At 43.2% G+C, this 16,562-nt stretch overlaps 1 protein-coding gene across 1 annotated transcript; it reads right to left on the reverse strand.

Annotated features, from left to right (window-relative positions):
• Positions 1 to 2,131: 2,131 nt before the first annotated feature.
• On the reverse strand, positions 2,132 to 11,751 carry LOC137280087 (arylacetamide deacetylase-like). The gene is made up of 5 exons (XM_067811860.1): positions 11,553 to 11,751; positions 9,195 to 9,323; positions 7,592 to 7,715; positions 5,828 to 5,891; positions 2,132 to 4,819 (listed from the first exon to the last, which is right to left on the reverse strand). Exons 1-5 carry the CDS (start codon positions 11,697 to 11,699, stop codon positions 4,036 to 4,038), a joined length of 1,248 nt encoding a protein of 415 aa, XP_067667961.1. The 5' UTR covers positions 11,700 to 11,751; the 3' UTR covers positions 2,132 to 4,035.
• Positions 11,752 to 16,562: the final 4,811 nt, after the last annotated feature.

Consider the following 16,562-nt stretch of genomic DNA (forward strand, 5'->3'; position numbering starts at 1 on the left):
GCCTTGCTTGGGATCTATTCCACCTGGGAATCTTGGCAGGGCGATAAGTCTGGGTACGTGGAATCTACTTAGTCCCGGAATTCTCAGAAACAAACTCTGTTCCTTCTGGAACCTCTCTACCCTTGAATCTCCAAAATTAACGATGTGCCTGTATCCACGTGTTTGTGCATGTTCATGGCGATACAATAAAGTCATAGGATAATACACATCAAAATTTACGTTGTGAGTTTGTACTGTGTGTTTTTGAAGAGATAGGTTTTAAGCAAAATTTGAAACTATTGGGAAAACCATAATGCGTAATGTTGACAGGTAGAGAGTTCCACAGATTTGAAGTTACATGTCGGAAAGATCGATTTCTGAATGAAGATAGGCAGATCTGAATAGCCAGATTCTGTTATCACAGATTTTGATGTTCCCCAATCCTTCCGAATCTCGACATCTAAATATGGCCTACAATTACTTTCCAAACAATTTCCAGTCTGTTTCCTTTATTACCACTTAAAACCATAACATGTCTTTGGGTTGGGTTATTTTCGGGAACATAAAACCACAAAGCCGTCTCTCCAATTACCAGTCATGAATCAATACTAACTACAGCCACTTGTATAAAGGATAGCAATTGGAACTCACCAAGCAGTTCACAGTTGAACTGCGCCTCCGAGGAGATAAGGAGCCATGTACATTGGCGCGGACCTCAGAGAAGACAACGTGATTTCCTGTTGCGTGTTGTTGAAGCTATTTGACTGCGTTGTGTGTGCGGCCTTACTCTCTAATGTAAACCACAATGCAACACATTGTTTTAACAGCTAATGGGTGACCTGAACATTTCGTTTTTAATGCTAAAACGAGCGATCTTTTTCCTAAATAGGAAATTGTAGAATACCAGTTCTGTGATACAATTGGACAGTACTGAAAATCGGCGTAACGCTAAACTCACTCACTCACTCACTCACTAACTCGACGCGTATTTAGTTCTTACTGCAAATCCGTGATTGCTGGTCAGGTCTGAACCACTTTATTTCTTTTTAGCTGACGGTACTTCAGTTGTTGATAAGTTTGCTTTACTATTTTATATATAAGATAATTATAGAGCGCACATCTCCACGCAACTTGTTCTTCTTCAAGGTACTGGTATTTAGTTAATTGATCTTTGGATGTCAGTCTCAACGGCACATCATATTATCAATCTCAACTTCCTTGGGAGTATACACCTCTTGCTGCCTCTAGGCGCACCAGATTTATTGTGGCTTTCTCATCCCAACGAGGTACCCATTCACAGCTGGGTGGACAGGGACTCATAGTCACAGTACTTTGTCCATGCTGACTGCATGTTGCTGTACCCGCAACTAGATGTTTTCACATGTTCATGTGTCCACCATCTGGTTTATGGGTCATTTACTTTCAGTGCACAGGGTTGTGAACTGTACACTAGTGTCTGTCGGAAAGAGTCTGCACACAAAGTTGACTCGACAGTTTTTACACCCCGTCACAGGTGGGCTAGATCCCGAACCCCAACCTCGCTAGGTCACTAGCCTGGTGCTTCAGCTTCGGCTTGACAACGTTACTGTCAACGTTTTTACCGAAATAGTGAGTGAGTGAGTTTAGTTTTACGCCGCACTCAGCACTATGCCGGAGGCGGAGCTCTGTAAATAATCGAGTCTAGATCAGACAATCCAGTGATCAACAGCATGAGCATCCATCTGCGCAACTGGGAACCGACGACATGTGTCAACCAAGTCAGCGAGCCTGACCACCCGATCCCGTTAGTCACCTCTTACGACAAGCCTAGTCGCCTTTCATGGCAAACGTGTTGGAGAAGACCTGTTCTACACCGGACCTTCAAGGATCTTCTACCGAAGTAAGTTGACAAGTACATGATACATGATACAGGAATGAGAGAATTGCGTTATAAATATTCACTGGTGTGTCTCACAAAGGTGAAGGAATGGAGACGAATTTTGACATAAGTAGGGTTAATAAGCAGGTTTGACAAATGGCATGATAACGTCGAAGAAACATTTAAGAATCAGAAAACTCTCAGAGCAGTGGCATTTTTATCCACTGTGTCCCCCAGCTTGCGCCTTAGTGTAAGGCGCGCATGAAAAATGCAAGAAATATCCCTTTAAACTCATTTCGGCTCGGTACAGTTTTATATCATCGTCCTTTATATCATCATCCTATATCAATTTATCATCATCCTATGTGATTGATTGATTGGTTGGTAATAGTTGGTTGGTTGGTTAAAGGATGGATGAATGATGGATGGATAGATCGATTGGTTGGTTGGATCATTTTGTGGGTGGGTGAGTGAGTGAGTGACTGATTGACAGATTGACTGAGTTTAGTTTTACGCCGCACTCAGCAATATTCCAGCATTATGGCTGTGGTCTGTGAATAATCGAGTCTGGACCAGACAATACGTTGTCAACAGCATGAGCATCAATCTGCGCAATTGGGAACCGATACCATGTGTCAACCAAGTCAGAAAGCCTGACCACCCGATTCCGTTAGTCGTCTCTTACGACAAGCATAGTTGAGTTTTATGGAAAAAATGCGTTGCTGAAGACCTACTCTACTTCTCACAGATCCTGACAGACTGACTAACTGACTGCGTAACTAACTGACTCAGTGACTGCCTGAATGATCGATTGGTTGGTTGATCAAATGATTGATTGAGTGAGTGACTGAGTGATGACACACTTAGTGACTGACACATTGACTGACTGGCTGCGTGACTGAATGAATGAGTGACTTACTGACTGAGACACTGAGTGAGTGAGTGATTGAGTGAGCGTCTGACTGAGTGGCTGATTGATTGAGTGACTGAATGCAGGCAGTCCGGGGACGATGTCAGTAGTGCTTCCGGTAACAACCTCTCCATGCGGTTCCTACAACAGACTCCGTCTGAGTCAGATGAATACAAACACGTGTCTATTATTGGTACCTTAATATTTCATTCTGGATTGTGATGGCAATTATCCAATCAGACCATCATCATATATAAGAAGCAGTGTTTTACGTGGCTACAATAACGAGATAAGGGACGATAACACAGCAAAATACGATTGAGGTATAAATATATAAAAATGTTCTTTGTAAAAGTGGCTATCACTTGGCCAAATTAAATTGTAAACGTAATTCCACTGAGCAACGGTTGTTCGCCTCTAAAAACGTCATTTGTAGAAAGTGATAATAATATTGAAGTGGCATTTTAGAATTCGCAGTCCACCGGGATAACTTTGGGTATTAACGTTCTCTCTTCTTCAAACGTGGAGCCGGTGCGGTAGTGTGGCAGTAAACGCGTTCGAAGGTGAAAGAAGTTGAAATCAAAATACCTACTCTGTGCAACAGCACGGGTCAAGGCTTTAATTGAAACAAATTGGTACGGAATCTTCTTCAAGAAACTAGTGAAATCATCCCTCATAACGTGTTGCAACAAATGGTTTTTCTAGAAGTTAATGACATCCCTCACGACGTGTTGCTACAGGTTGTTCTACTAGAGGCTAGTGACATTCGAGTGACTGAATGAGTGACTGGCTGACTGACTGACTGATTGAAACGCGTTCGAAGGTGAAAGAAGTTGAAATCAAAATATCTATTTTGTGCAACAACACTGATCAAGGCTTTAATAGAAACACGTTGCTACAGATGATTCTATAAGAAGCTTGTGACAACATCCCGCATAACAAGTTGCAAGAGATGGTTCTACAAGAAGTTTGTGAAATAATTCCTAACAACATGTTGCTACAAACAGTTCTATAAGAAGTTTGTGAAATCATCCCTCACAACATATTGCTACAGGTTGTTCTACAAGAAGTTAGTGACACCCCTCACACGAAGGTGAAAAAGGTTGTTCTACAAGAAGTTAGTGACATCCCTCACAACAAGTAGTTACAGGTGATTCTTCAAGAAGTTAGTGACATCCCTCACAACAAGTAGTTACAGGTGATTCTTCAAGAAGTTAGTGACATCCCTCACAACAAGTAGTTACAGGTGATTCTTCAAGAAGTTAGTGACATCCCTCACAACAAGTAGTTACAGGTGATTCTTCAAGAAGTTAGTGACATCCCTCACAATCCTAGTCCCGACGTTAACCCGGAGAGGTCCACTGTGGAACCACAAAGCATGGTGGAAAGCTTCCGGGAAATTCCTAATCATTGCTTTTGTACCAACGGCCTTCAGTCTCGACACGTACATAATACCGTCATCTCTAATGATGTCATATCCGGCTGTCATTACATACGCATGCGCAGTTCGTCTTAACATGGCATCGTCTGCCATCAGTGGAGCCAAGTATGGATCAAGGAGACGTTCTTTGATCTTCTCCCATAATTCTTTGTTACCGAAATCTTTTCTTTGTTCTGTATCTCTCAAGGCTAGTGTACGTATGTAATATTTAGGAACTAGTTTGTCAGGATTGACGTACTCAGCATATTTTGAGTTTTTCAGTTCAACAGAAGTATGGTTATTGGAAAGAAACTGGGAGAGGAATTTAAAATCAATTCCTGCATAACTCAGCCAAAGTAGAACGTTGTCTGGGTCATTGAAGGATTTTCTCATATACGAAACATTTTCAATAAAACCGGTCGTGTTGAAATTCAGAACTTGAAGAACAGGAACGAGCAGAACCTGCACACGAATCTTTTCCTTAAGGCGGAGGGATACAGCAGCAGCCAAATTACCACCCGCACTGTCTCCTGCCACGGCTACACGTGTCGGATTTAGTCCCAGGTCTTGGCTGTTCTCTAGGATATATTCCACAACTTTAACACAGTCGTCAAAGGCAGCTGGGTAGGGGTGTTCCGGCGCTAAGCGGTAACTGCCAACAGAACTCGACATTAAACTGGATCTGACTTGAGCATCCAGAGTATTTTATCTCCACTCTATTTCGTTAAATAGACCTCAGGATTTCCACACATAATCCTTGTATTCCACGTTAATGGATAGTTCGGGAGGCAAGGACATAAACTCAAACGCAAGGATATAATAAGACAAATAGATCAGAAACACAAGAAACTGCGTTGTGAAACTAGGGCATGTCTCTCTCGAAATCATTTAGACATTACAATATGAAAATGATTTAGCCTGTCGTTGCATCAAAACATACTCAAAACAACGCTCCGGCACATCGCTCAACCTATAAAGGAAATTCTCTTTCACCTTAAGTGATAATTTAATCTACAAGGCCTTAGGCTGATATTGATGGTTCACTCTATTGAGAGGGCAGTCAATATTTTCAGTCAGAACCTTTTCCTGATAGCAAGAATGGCATGAATATTGACGATCACAGCAGTTCATAAGAGGTGACTAACATGATCGCATGGTCAGATTCACTGACTTGCGGGATCAATACTAATGACGCCAGTCACCTGTCTCTCTGGTCCAGACAGTTTATCTGCAGACAGCAGGCGCAGCCCGCAATCCCTGGTTCGTGTCACATGAAAGAGGACCGAGTTTCAGGATCGAGTTAGTAGGAGTTTATAGCACGTGATTCACACCAGGTTTATCACATGACGTGCATATTATGTAATACGTGTTCGTAACCTGTGCTCGTCTCCGAGCGAACACACTTATTCGTAAGGTCAAAATCAGACTGGTTAGATTGTACGATGACGTCACTAGATTGTAAAGTCCAGGTTCGATATTGTATATGTCGTCATACTGAACCTGGAATATCGTTCAGTCACTTACACTCACTCACTCACTCACTCACTCACTCACTCACTCACTCACTCACTCACTCACTCACTCACTCACTCACTCACTCACTCACTCACTCACTCACTCACTCACTCACTCACTCACTCAGGCAGCCCGGAATACTTACTCTACCGAGATGACGACATAACCCGTGTCCTTGGCCAGCTTCCGGGTGAGTGGGTCGTATGCATCTGGTGTAGAGGAAACTCCCCATTGAGGTCATTTCACATGTACCGTCAAAAGCTTCACATTCACATTACAGACTGCAGTCTTGTAAAATTAAGAATTCTAACCTGAAGCGTATATTACATACCTGTTTCATAACAAGACGTTACCTGAGGTATTTGAGAAATTCCAAATGTCTCTACATAATGCGAATGATGACGCAACAAACGAAACAAGGATGCTGTAAAACATCACACGTGGGACACGTAGGTGGGACATGCCTCCAAATCACGTCGGTGGGTAAAATCAGTGGGTCACTTAGGTAGGACACGTGGGACACGTAGGTGGGACATGCCTCCAAATCACGTCGGTGGGTAAAATCAGTGGGTCCCTTAGGTAGGACACGTGGGACACGGAGGTGGGACATGCCTCCAAATCACGTCGGTGGGTAAAATCAGTGGGTCACTTAGGTAGGACACGTGGGACACGTAGGTGGGACATGCCTCCAAATCACGTCGGTGGGTAAAATCAGTGGGTCACTTAGGTAGAACACGTGGGCGGATCAGAAACGTGGGACATGTCGTCCAATCATGTCGGTGGGTAAAGTGAGCGGGACACATAGGTCGGAAACGTTAGTGGGACACGTTGGTGGAACATGTCCAATCACGTCGGGGGTCAAGTCTGTCTACATCAACCCTGAACATATGCATCTGTCTACCTTCTGTCTACATCAACCCTGTATAACTGTCTACCTTCTGTCTACACCAGCCCTGTACATATACATCTGTCTACCTTCTGTCTACATCAACCCTGTACATATGCATCTGTCTACCTTCTGTCTACATCAACCCTGTATAACTGTCTACCTTCTGTCTACATCGGCCCTGTATAACTGTCTACCTTCTGTCTACATCAGCCCTGTATATCTGTCTACCTTCTGTCTACATGAACCCCGTATAGCTGTCCACCTTCTGTTTACATCAACCCAGTATAAGTGTCTACATTCTGTCTACATCAGCCCTGTTTATCTGTCTATCCTCTCTCTACATCAACCCTGTACGCATGTCTACCCTCTGTCTACAACAACCCTGTATATCTATCAGTCTAAGTAAACTTATCCTCAGTACTTTTCGTTGTACTCCACTACTCAGTGGTGGATTGTAACGAAATACACTGAGACTAAGTTTACTTAGACTGGTTTATCTATCTACTCTCTGTCTACATCAACCCTATATATCTGTCTACCCTGTCTACATCAGCCCTCTACATCTGTCTAGCCTCCCGGTGTGGGTGTACCCTACATACCTGTCAACCCTTTGTCTACATTAATCAATGTATATGTGTCTACCCTCTGTCTCCATCAACCCTGTACATCTGTCTACCCTGTCTACATCAACCCTGTATACCTGTTTATCCTCTGTCTACATCAAACCTGTGTACCTGTCTATCCCCTGTCTACATGAACCCTAATTACCAGTCTGTCCTCTCTCCATATCAACCTTGTATCTGTCTATCCTCTGTCTACATCAAACATGTATATCTGTCTTCCCTCCCGGTGCGGATGAACCCTGTGTACCGGTCCTGTATATGTGTCTCCCCTCTTTCTACATCAACCCTGTATACCTGTCTATACCCTGTCTACATGAATCCTACATACCTGTCTATCCCCCGTCTACATCAACCCTACATATCTGTCCTCTATTTATCAAACCTTGGCGTGACCTACCAACAGACAGGAAACTCCACCCGCCACCATGGAAGTAGACAACGACAGGCCTGCTGGAAGAGTCAAGATCCGCCACAGGCTCGTACACCCGTACCGGGACACCATCAAACTGAGTGTCGTGTATCTGTAAAATATATTCCCCTCATTAACATGTTCCTATTACCTGTAAACACGTGTTTCGTTGAGATAAATGTCAGGTTTTCTTAAATATAGGAGAGGTTAATCAAGTGTAACACAAGTATGTCAAATCCAAAATTCACTTTTAAATAAGAATTCCGTTGAAAGAATAATTTATATTGGCAGTTATTTATACTTATGTAGATGTAATGATGACAAAAATGCCCCTTTCTTTACATTAGCTTGACACTTAAATTTGATGTTAATTTTGACAGAAACAAACAACTTTAAATTGAAAATGTGACCGAGGTTCATGGTATATTCAGGCCAGAAGAAACTCTAGACGAGCCTCAGCGGGGTTTTGGCATTACAGAAAGAGGGGTGCTGGATGCAATGTGTTTCAGGGACTGTTAGGCGGTAATGGTGATTCTCTGGACAATAGGACAATACGAGTTGTTTCCCCTTTCCTATGCACAGAATTTTCGATTTTATCAAGGTCTGTTTCGTGAGTTGTTGATTTGTACCCATATTGTCTAACTCGTCGCTAGATGGTCCATCAGTTAAGCTGCCTTCCTTCCTCAGTTTCAAGTGGAACGAAAGTGAGTGAGTGAGAATGATCTTACGCCGCTTTTAGCAATATTCCAGGAATTTCACGAAGGGGAACACCAGAAATGAGCTTCACACAGTGCACACGTGTGGAGAATCGAACGCTTGTCTATCCCCACCGCTCCAGTGCAACGAAAGAATCACACGAGACAAAGAGGTATGCCGGGGTAGGTAAATTATGAAATTCATTGGATTTTACCAGTTAATCAATCCGTGGGTCAGTTCATTGCACAATGTTACAGGAAAACCACGCTCAGGCAAACTGTAGTGGAAATTGGCCACCCTTCATGGATGCGAGCGAACAAAGGTTGGCAAAGCATTTCGAATTCCCTCGTTTCGGTTCGTATTTTCATGTCAAAAAAATATCCCCACCATCACACCCATATCCTCACTGGGTTGTGCTCTCAGATTTCCAACCCAATGTGTAATAATTACTCACGCGAAATATATTTTATTCAACATTTTATGCGCCAATCCTGGCAAATCAGATCGTTCTCCTCCATTCACTCTACCTTCCAGCTTCCGGTTCAACAGGAGGGTTATATCTAACTATACTTGTTGAATTACGAGTCCGCCATGGGGACTTGCAGAGTTACCTCCTCTGCTTCATTCGCCCACCAAGCCAGACGCGTTTTTGTGTAGAATAAATGTAACGAAGACTAGCTATTCCGTTTCTGCGGTTTCACCCAGCCGCAACATATAACAACTTTCGCGTTTTCAGTGTTGATAGTTTGTCAAACAACTTTTTTGGTGGAGTCCGGAAAATGTTTATGGGTATTAGTAAATGATAAACATGAGTACTGTTTATATTTATGTGGTAATTTTGTACAATGATAAAATTTGCAATTCATCGGTCCGCTACTGACTCAAACGGACTCACCTTCAACTCCTGGTCCTCACCAAGTCCCCATGGCGACCCTGTCATCTGGAACAAGGCAAACTGGTCTCCAAGCTTCCGGGCCCTCGCAGAAAATACATCCCCATACCCAAATAAGGACATGAGGGACACCTGAAGGAAGAAGAACAACGTGTGGTGTGGGGACAAATGCATAACCAGTTGAACAGCTGATCAAACTCGTAATGTTTGACCCCACGGCCACTGAACGTGTCAAACCGAACTTATATGGATACTATGAACATGAAAGTTCATAAAGTGGCGCTATTTGGAGATTAATTAAGTAAAGAATGCCATACAAATAAACACAGGGAGGGATATTTTACGCTTACCAATATTATTTTCTACTGCGTACAAAACACAAGTTAACATGTGCCCCACCTACCACCCTGTTGGGTCCAATATCCTACAAAAGTCTTCCTAATCATTGTGGTCGACTCATGTGGCTCAGGCCATGGGGATCCAGTAATGGGGATCCAGTGGGGTTCGGAATCATGGGGTTCCAAACCATGGTGTTCCGGTCATGGGGCTCCAGCCATGGGCCTCCGGACACGGGCCTCCGGTCATGGGGATCTGGTCATGGGAATCTGGTTATGGGGTTCCAGTCATAGTGCTACCTGCCGTGAGGATCCAGACATGGGGCTCCACTCAATCATGGGTTTCCAGTCATGGGGTTCCCCTTATGGGGTTCTAGACATGGGGTTCCGGTCATGGTGTTCGGTTCGGGTGCGAAAACAAATTATCACCACCATAATACATGAATATAGCATTTACTGGTTTACACCAGAACATACTGGAGGCAATCCGGTTTCCATGCAGGAATTCTGTTTAATACCTGAGGCATAAATATTCCCTCGATTCCAGATGAATGAAAAACTGAGCAAGCTCTGTTCCTGTTCATATTTCTATATACTTTCTTTTGTTGTTGTTGTTGTTACAGTAATAACTTAGTATTAACTGATAATTTATCCGATTCTTATACCTATATTTAAGTCACTTCTGCACATAGAGAGTTATTTTTCTTAACAGTATATGGGTGGGTTTGTTGTTTTCTTAAATATTTAGCATCTATATTCAGATCTGGCTTCAACACAGAAACTGGGAGATACTCAAACACCCCTCTTGAGGAATGTTTATGGACCCGTTGCCAAACTCATCTAAAATGTTCTCCAAAGAAGACATAAACGTTCTGTTTGTGTGTCAATTATATAACGATGTGAGAAGTACATTTATGACTCCTCATGTACATTATTCCAAAATAATTCTAATATACTACAGGGGTTTGTGACGACAATACTGCCATTAAGGTGTGTACTGTCTCTAACAGGGTTTTAGCACTATATGTAAGCACTTTTGAGCGGGTGATCTGGATATTGTCGCGATTAAAAAAACAACAAACAAACAAATTAATAAATAAAAGGCGTGTAACGAGGTCAACACACCAAGTTCGTTTGATGGCAAATTCAACAATGCCCATTGTATGTATCCCATAAAAAGTATGCACATATGTCAAACCAACAGATTTACCTACAAAATGAGAGATATAGCACAAAAATTGAAGAAGTACTTCTGGAGCTTCGGAAACTCAAAAAATCGTGATTTCTCGATTCCGAGCCAAACTCCCTGCCCAGAATTTGCAGCAGTAACTCAGTTACTTCCTTCCTTGTTTATTTCACAGTGTACACAAACGACATGCATGAAAACATGTTGAATTGATGGCACTTGTCAACGCAAACAGGATTACGTCATGTCGGTTCTCCTTTGACCTTGGCCTTGATCTGCCCCGCACTTAAAAGAGCCAGGGAGCTCATTAGCTATAAATAAAATATGTCCCACCATATAGCTGATTCTTTTCAGTGTGGGACAGGTCAAGGCCAAGGTCGTCAATGGCGAACAATAGCAGCGTTACAGTTGAGGTAGTCTGTCTCACAGTCCGTGAACGACATTATTTTCCCTTCTGTCTAGCCCCCTCTAAGAGTGAGTGAGTTTAGCTTTACGTCGCACTCACCAATATTCCTGCCATATGGCGGCGGTCTGAAAATAATCGAGTCTGGATCAGACAATCCAATGATCAAAACCATGAGCAGCCATCTGCACAAATGGGAACCGACTACATGAGTTAACCAAGCCAACGAGCCTGAAAACCTGATCCCGTCAGTCGCCTCTTACTACAAGCATGCCATCAAGGATTTTAGCCCCTCTGCGATGCTAAAGCCCTGTATGTAGCAAGTCTAGATTTCCTCAGTCCAGAATCTCCCAACTCACTGGGGCTATCTTGCAACTGGATGCAGAACCCGTTGCGACACGTTTACCCTGTCAGTAAACAGATGAACGGTTACTTACCGTGTGACCATATGTCTTTAAACATGCATCTATTATTTTAGCAGTCCATCTCTCACTGATGGCTTCGGGCACCCTGGCATCAAAATACACTTGCACAAACAACGCGCCGACCACTCCCAGTATCAACACGGTCTTACTCCACGACATGACGGGAACAACGCGATACAGAGGGCAGATATATCACTGTGATATCAACCGACAACACGTGACCTGTAGGTGGCGTAATGGGTCAGGTGTTTAGTGTTACGTTTCGTGAACGACTGAATGGAAAGGTTAGTAGGTCGGTATAGGACTCTGTCTGAATACGAATGGGTAATCCAACTCGAACCTTTCATGGAAGAATGAACGATTTAACTACTAGGCTGCAGTAACACTTCGTTACACGATGCCATTTAGGAAGTGGTCAAATGCAACATATGTCATATTTGGGATTTCACTTCCTCAGTAAAGTACAAATTCTAGTATTTTTTTTCGCGGTGGCTGAGCGGGTTAGGCGGCTGACTTCCTAAATGGCATCGTGTAATCATAACTTTCGGCCGTGGGAGCCGTGCCAATTTACACTTATCAGAGGGGTTCACAAAGTACGCAGTCTAGACTACCAGTTGTCCAACTTACATTTTTGTGGAAGTCGCGGTGGCTGAGGGGGTTAGGCGGCTAACTTTGTGTGCTGGCGATTAGGTGCCTGACTCTGAGGGTGCAGGTTCGAATCCCGGATGGGACTCAACCAAAAAAGTACTAGAATTTGAACTTTACTGAGGAAGTGAAATCCCAAATATGACATATGTTGCAGTAACACCTACTCTCTGAAAATAAATTATTTTGACAAGCCCATTGTACCCATTTTGCAATTTTATTGACTACATTTAATGTGAAACAGACTCCAGTGATTGGGAGATTGAGAATTTGTGGAAATCTGGACTTGTTTTTGTTTCGGGCTTTCGCATTGCAGAAAGAGTTGGTCGAACGAGAAAACAATGCGGGTTTTAAAGATTATGCGACAGACCATCGTCAGGCTAATAGCCACACCTGCCCGCTAATGAACTGGGATTCGAGTGACTGTAAAAGTCCAGTGTCGCCAACCCCGCCCTGCTGAGCTAGGCTGGAAGTCTGTGCCTTCATCCCAGCACGATAAGTGACTATTATTTAGGTTCATGTCCCGTCCATGACCCATAAATTCACCAATCAGATTCCATCTTTCATATCACCTGCCTTTTCATATCAATATGGCGCCCGGTCAAGACGATATGATGGTTATCAAGATGTTTATCGTATTAAAACGAGCCTTATCTCCTCAAAGTCCGAAACTTCTGACCAAGATCTGCACTACAAATAGGAGACTAATAATGTTAGGTTGTTGAGTGAGGCAATACATCTTAATTCATGAAAAATCTGGATACAGAGTTTGTGCTGTTGTCAGGAGCATGTAGTTTGCATCACCTACTGTGTGTGCTTGATCAAGGAAGAAATCCAGTCCATTTCACACAAAAAGACTCCATCCACACACCCCTTCCCCCTATCCCATCCATCCATCATTTCCAAATTCCTTGATCCGCCCATGAATACAGTACAGACGTGTGTTACTTCGTTATAAAACACCGAAAGTCGTGATGTCGGTTAAACCACCGACGCGTCATCAAAACCACGTACCGTCTACAACCTGGGTTATCTATCAGTGTTTACAGTAGAGGAATTCTGCAAGTATCAAAGGGGCACTAATCCAGAGCGATAATTGTTTCGATACAACAAGGATCCTAGCTTCAGTCTGGACAGACCATGCATGTTCCCTCTGCCGTGATGAAGAGAAGGACTGGGAAACTGTCCACCTTGGCCCAGGTTTTCAACCTAACCAATGGGGCACTGACAATGGTTGATGTTCATCAGATGAGTTATTTTAAAACATACCCGGTAGTTCTTGTCCGATTTTAAAACATACCCGGTAGTTCTTGTCCGACTGAAAATATACCCGGTAGTTCTTGTCCGATTTTAAAATGTACCCAGCAGTTCTTCTCCGATTTGAAAATATACCCGGTAGTTCTGAGTTCTTGTCCGATTTTACTTAAATAAGGCAGTGTTGCCTTTTTTATTTTCTGATGTTTGGATGGTATGATTGATGACTACTCCAATTTGATATTTGTGTTGTTTACCTTATCTGATCACGTCACGTAACAAAGAATGTAATGTCTATCGACCTTTGGTATTGAAAACACGCATATGGGTTATTTGAGTCAGTAATCTAAATTAAACCCACGTTACTATTGCTAGAAAAACCTCAAACTTTACTTAGGTAAAAGGGTATATACAGTTTTGAAGATTGTATAACAATGTAGGCCATTTGTAAAGCGCTTGACTCCACAACACATGACATTCAGTAGTGAAGAAAAGGGAATGTCTTTAGGTGAGATTTAGAACTTGAGTTCCATAGGAAAGCAGCTGAACATTTGAAGGATCTACGTCCGAATGTTTTGAGTTTATATGCAGGAACAACAAGAAGTTATTGATCGGCCGGCACGCGCGCGCGCACGCACGCAAGCATGCATGCATGTATGCATGTATGCATGCATGTATGCACGCACGCACGCACGCACGCATGCATGCATGCATGCATGTATGTATGTATGTATGTATGTATGTATGTACCTTACCTTACACTTTCATTCAATAGAATACTGGAGGCAGGACAGTGTCCAAGTTCATGGAATAATGGAAATGATTATTCTGATCTAGAAATCAGGCAGCATAAATGACCCTAACAAACATCGAGAGATATCTTTGCTGAACAATACTTGTACAATCTTTACTAGTATTCTAGGAAAGCGCTGCTGCCTCTGCATAGACATTAACGAACTCCTCTCAGAATCTCAGTTCAATATTGTGTATGGCCGCCCCGCGCATTCACCACTGCCAAACACCGTCTCCTCATCGACTGCCTGATGCTTGTAAACACGTGGTTGTAGCAGAGATATGGTCCCTGGTTGTAGCAGAGATATGGTCCCTGGTTGTAGATTCTGCGCCATTGCTCTTGCACCTACGACCACGAAGCCTTCTCCCAAGTGCATCCCAAACGTGATCTATTGGATTAAGGCCAGGGGACTTCGATGACCAGTCCATGACGTTGATTCCAGCGTTTAGAAGGACATTTCGTGTCATCATCGCGGTATGCGGCCGAGCATTATCATGTTCAGGGGTGAGCACCTGGTCGCGGTAAGCTGCAGCTGTGAGGTTTCCACGGATGACCAGAAGTCGGGAACGATTGTTCCCACAGAAAGCACCTCACACGATGCAACTTCCGCCCCCGAAACTGTCGACTTCCTGTACACAACATTGGGCATACCGTTCACGACGTCGTCTCCAGACTCTATGCCTGTCGTCCGCGAATCTGAGGGTAAACCTGGATTCATCGCTAAAGACGACTCGATTCCAGTCTCTCTGGGTCCATCGGAAGTGGCTTTGGGCCCACATAAGACATTGACGTTGGTGAAACGGCGTCAATAATGGCCCACGGTATGGACGTCGAGAATGGGCACTGGGAGCCCGCAACCGATTTTGAATGGTCTGTGAGGACAGCCGACCTCTAAACATCTCAGCCCTTGTCCGTGTAGGTGGCAGAAATCTGTCACGTAGGTGACATAGGACCATTTGACTGTCTTCTGCCCGTGACTTCACACGTGGACGACCCGACCTTGGGCGATCAGAAGCGGTGCCAGTTTAAATTGTTGTAGACGACCTCACAAGTCATAAACAGTACGACGGCTGCATCCCATTTCTCTTGCAACGTCAATAACATGCCAACGGCACGTTCACGTCGCACATTCGACAATCGTGACATTTAAAGTATTGTCAACGAGGGCCTGTGATCATCGGCTCGTGGTGAATTAGCTCATGATTTTGATGAACATTACGTTGACGGAGACAAAGGCATAGTTATTCAAACTTCTTTAGTTGGTTCCACAAGACATGACAAACACGTATACATGGATGAGGTGAGCGGACGTCCAGCTCAACACCCGGGCCTTTCCTGCGAGCGGCATAATCCTGCTCGAGGTCGTCCCTACAAAGACAGTCGGAATGCCGGTCTCCACACTCACATCTCACCTGCAGAATAGATGTGAGCATACATATATATAGTTTTTAACAACAATAGACAGGCAAAGATTCAACAAAGGACAGATAGAGAAACAATAGCACTTCCTTCTACAGTTGATGCGATGACGGACACAGCCAAAGGGGATGACCAATAAAGGCCATAAATGTCATATACAGTAATTAATGGAAGTGACAAAGAGGAACAAGGTAGCTGACAAAACAATGTACTCTGCGGTAGTGATAAAGATCAGGATTGCAGATTGAATAATAATAGATATCATATAGCCTGGCTACACAGTTTTTGGTCTGTAGAAATTTTTGGACAGGGCTATCCTGAAGTAGACACTATAACAGTATCGTTAGAACTATGGTTTAAAAGGATTTTTTTTTCAATTCTTGGGGTCAATGCAACCACGTGCAAATGAAGAAACCTTCGATGCGAAGATCACGTGATAGACTGCACGTGCAAAACCTGATTTGGCACTAACGTCATTTGCACGATGAATGGATGGGTTTGAGTGGGTTTTGCTAACGTTTATTTAGAGTCGAAATATAGGGATCCCATTTCGGATACATAGATGTATCATCAGAGAAAAATTGTTCATTATTTTTAAAAATTACATTTTGTGGGGTTTCTTTTTTGACTCAGTACATGTATAGTCTGGTTCATAATTATTGAGAATTTTTCTTCTTACTTTGAGCTATCCTAACACCTCAACTGATTCACTGATACTTAAAACTAAGTAATGGTATAAGGGAGGTAACTCATCTTGGCCTACTGAGTATAGTACAATTAGAGTTACCTCCCCTGAATTTGTAGCAGACGTCATTTTCCTCAGCACTGTCAACAATGTCTGCTGAAGATAAAAGAAGGTTGATTTTTGAGTTGTGTAATCAAGGAATTGATGATGTAAATACATTGGCAGA

The sequence above is a fragment of the Haliotis asinina genome, chromosome 1 (genome assembly GCF_037392515.1).
Source record: "Haliotis asinina isolate JCU_RB_2024 chromosome 1, JCU_Hal_asi_v2, whole genome shotgun sequence".
Taxonomy (NCBI): domain Eukaryota; kingdom Metazoa; phylum Mollusca; class Gastropoda; order Lepetellida; family Haliotidae; genus Haliotis; species Haliotis asinina.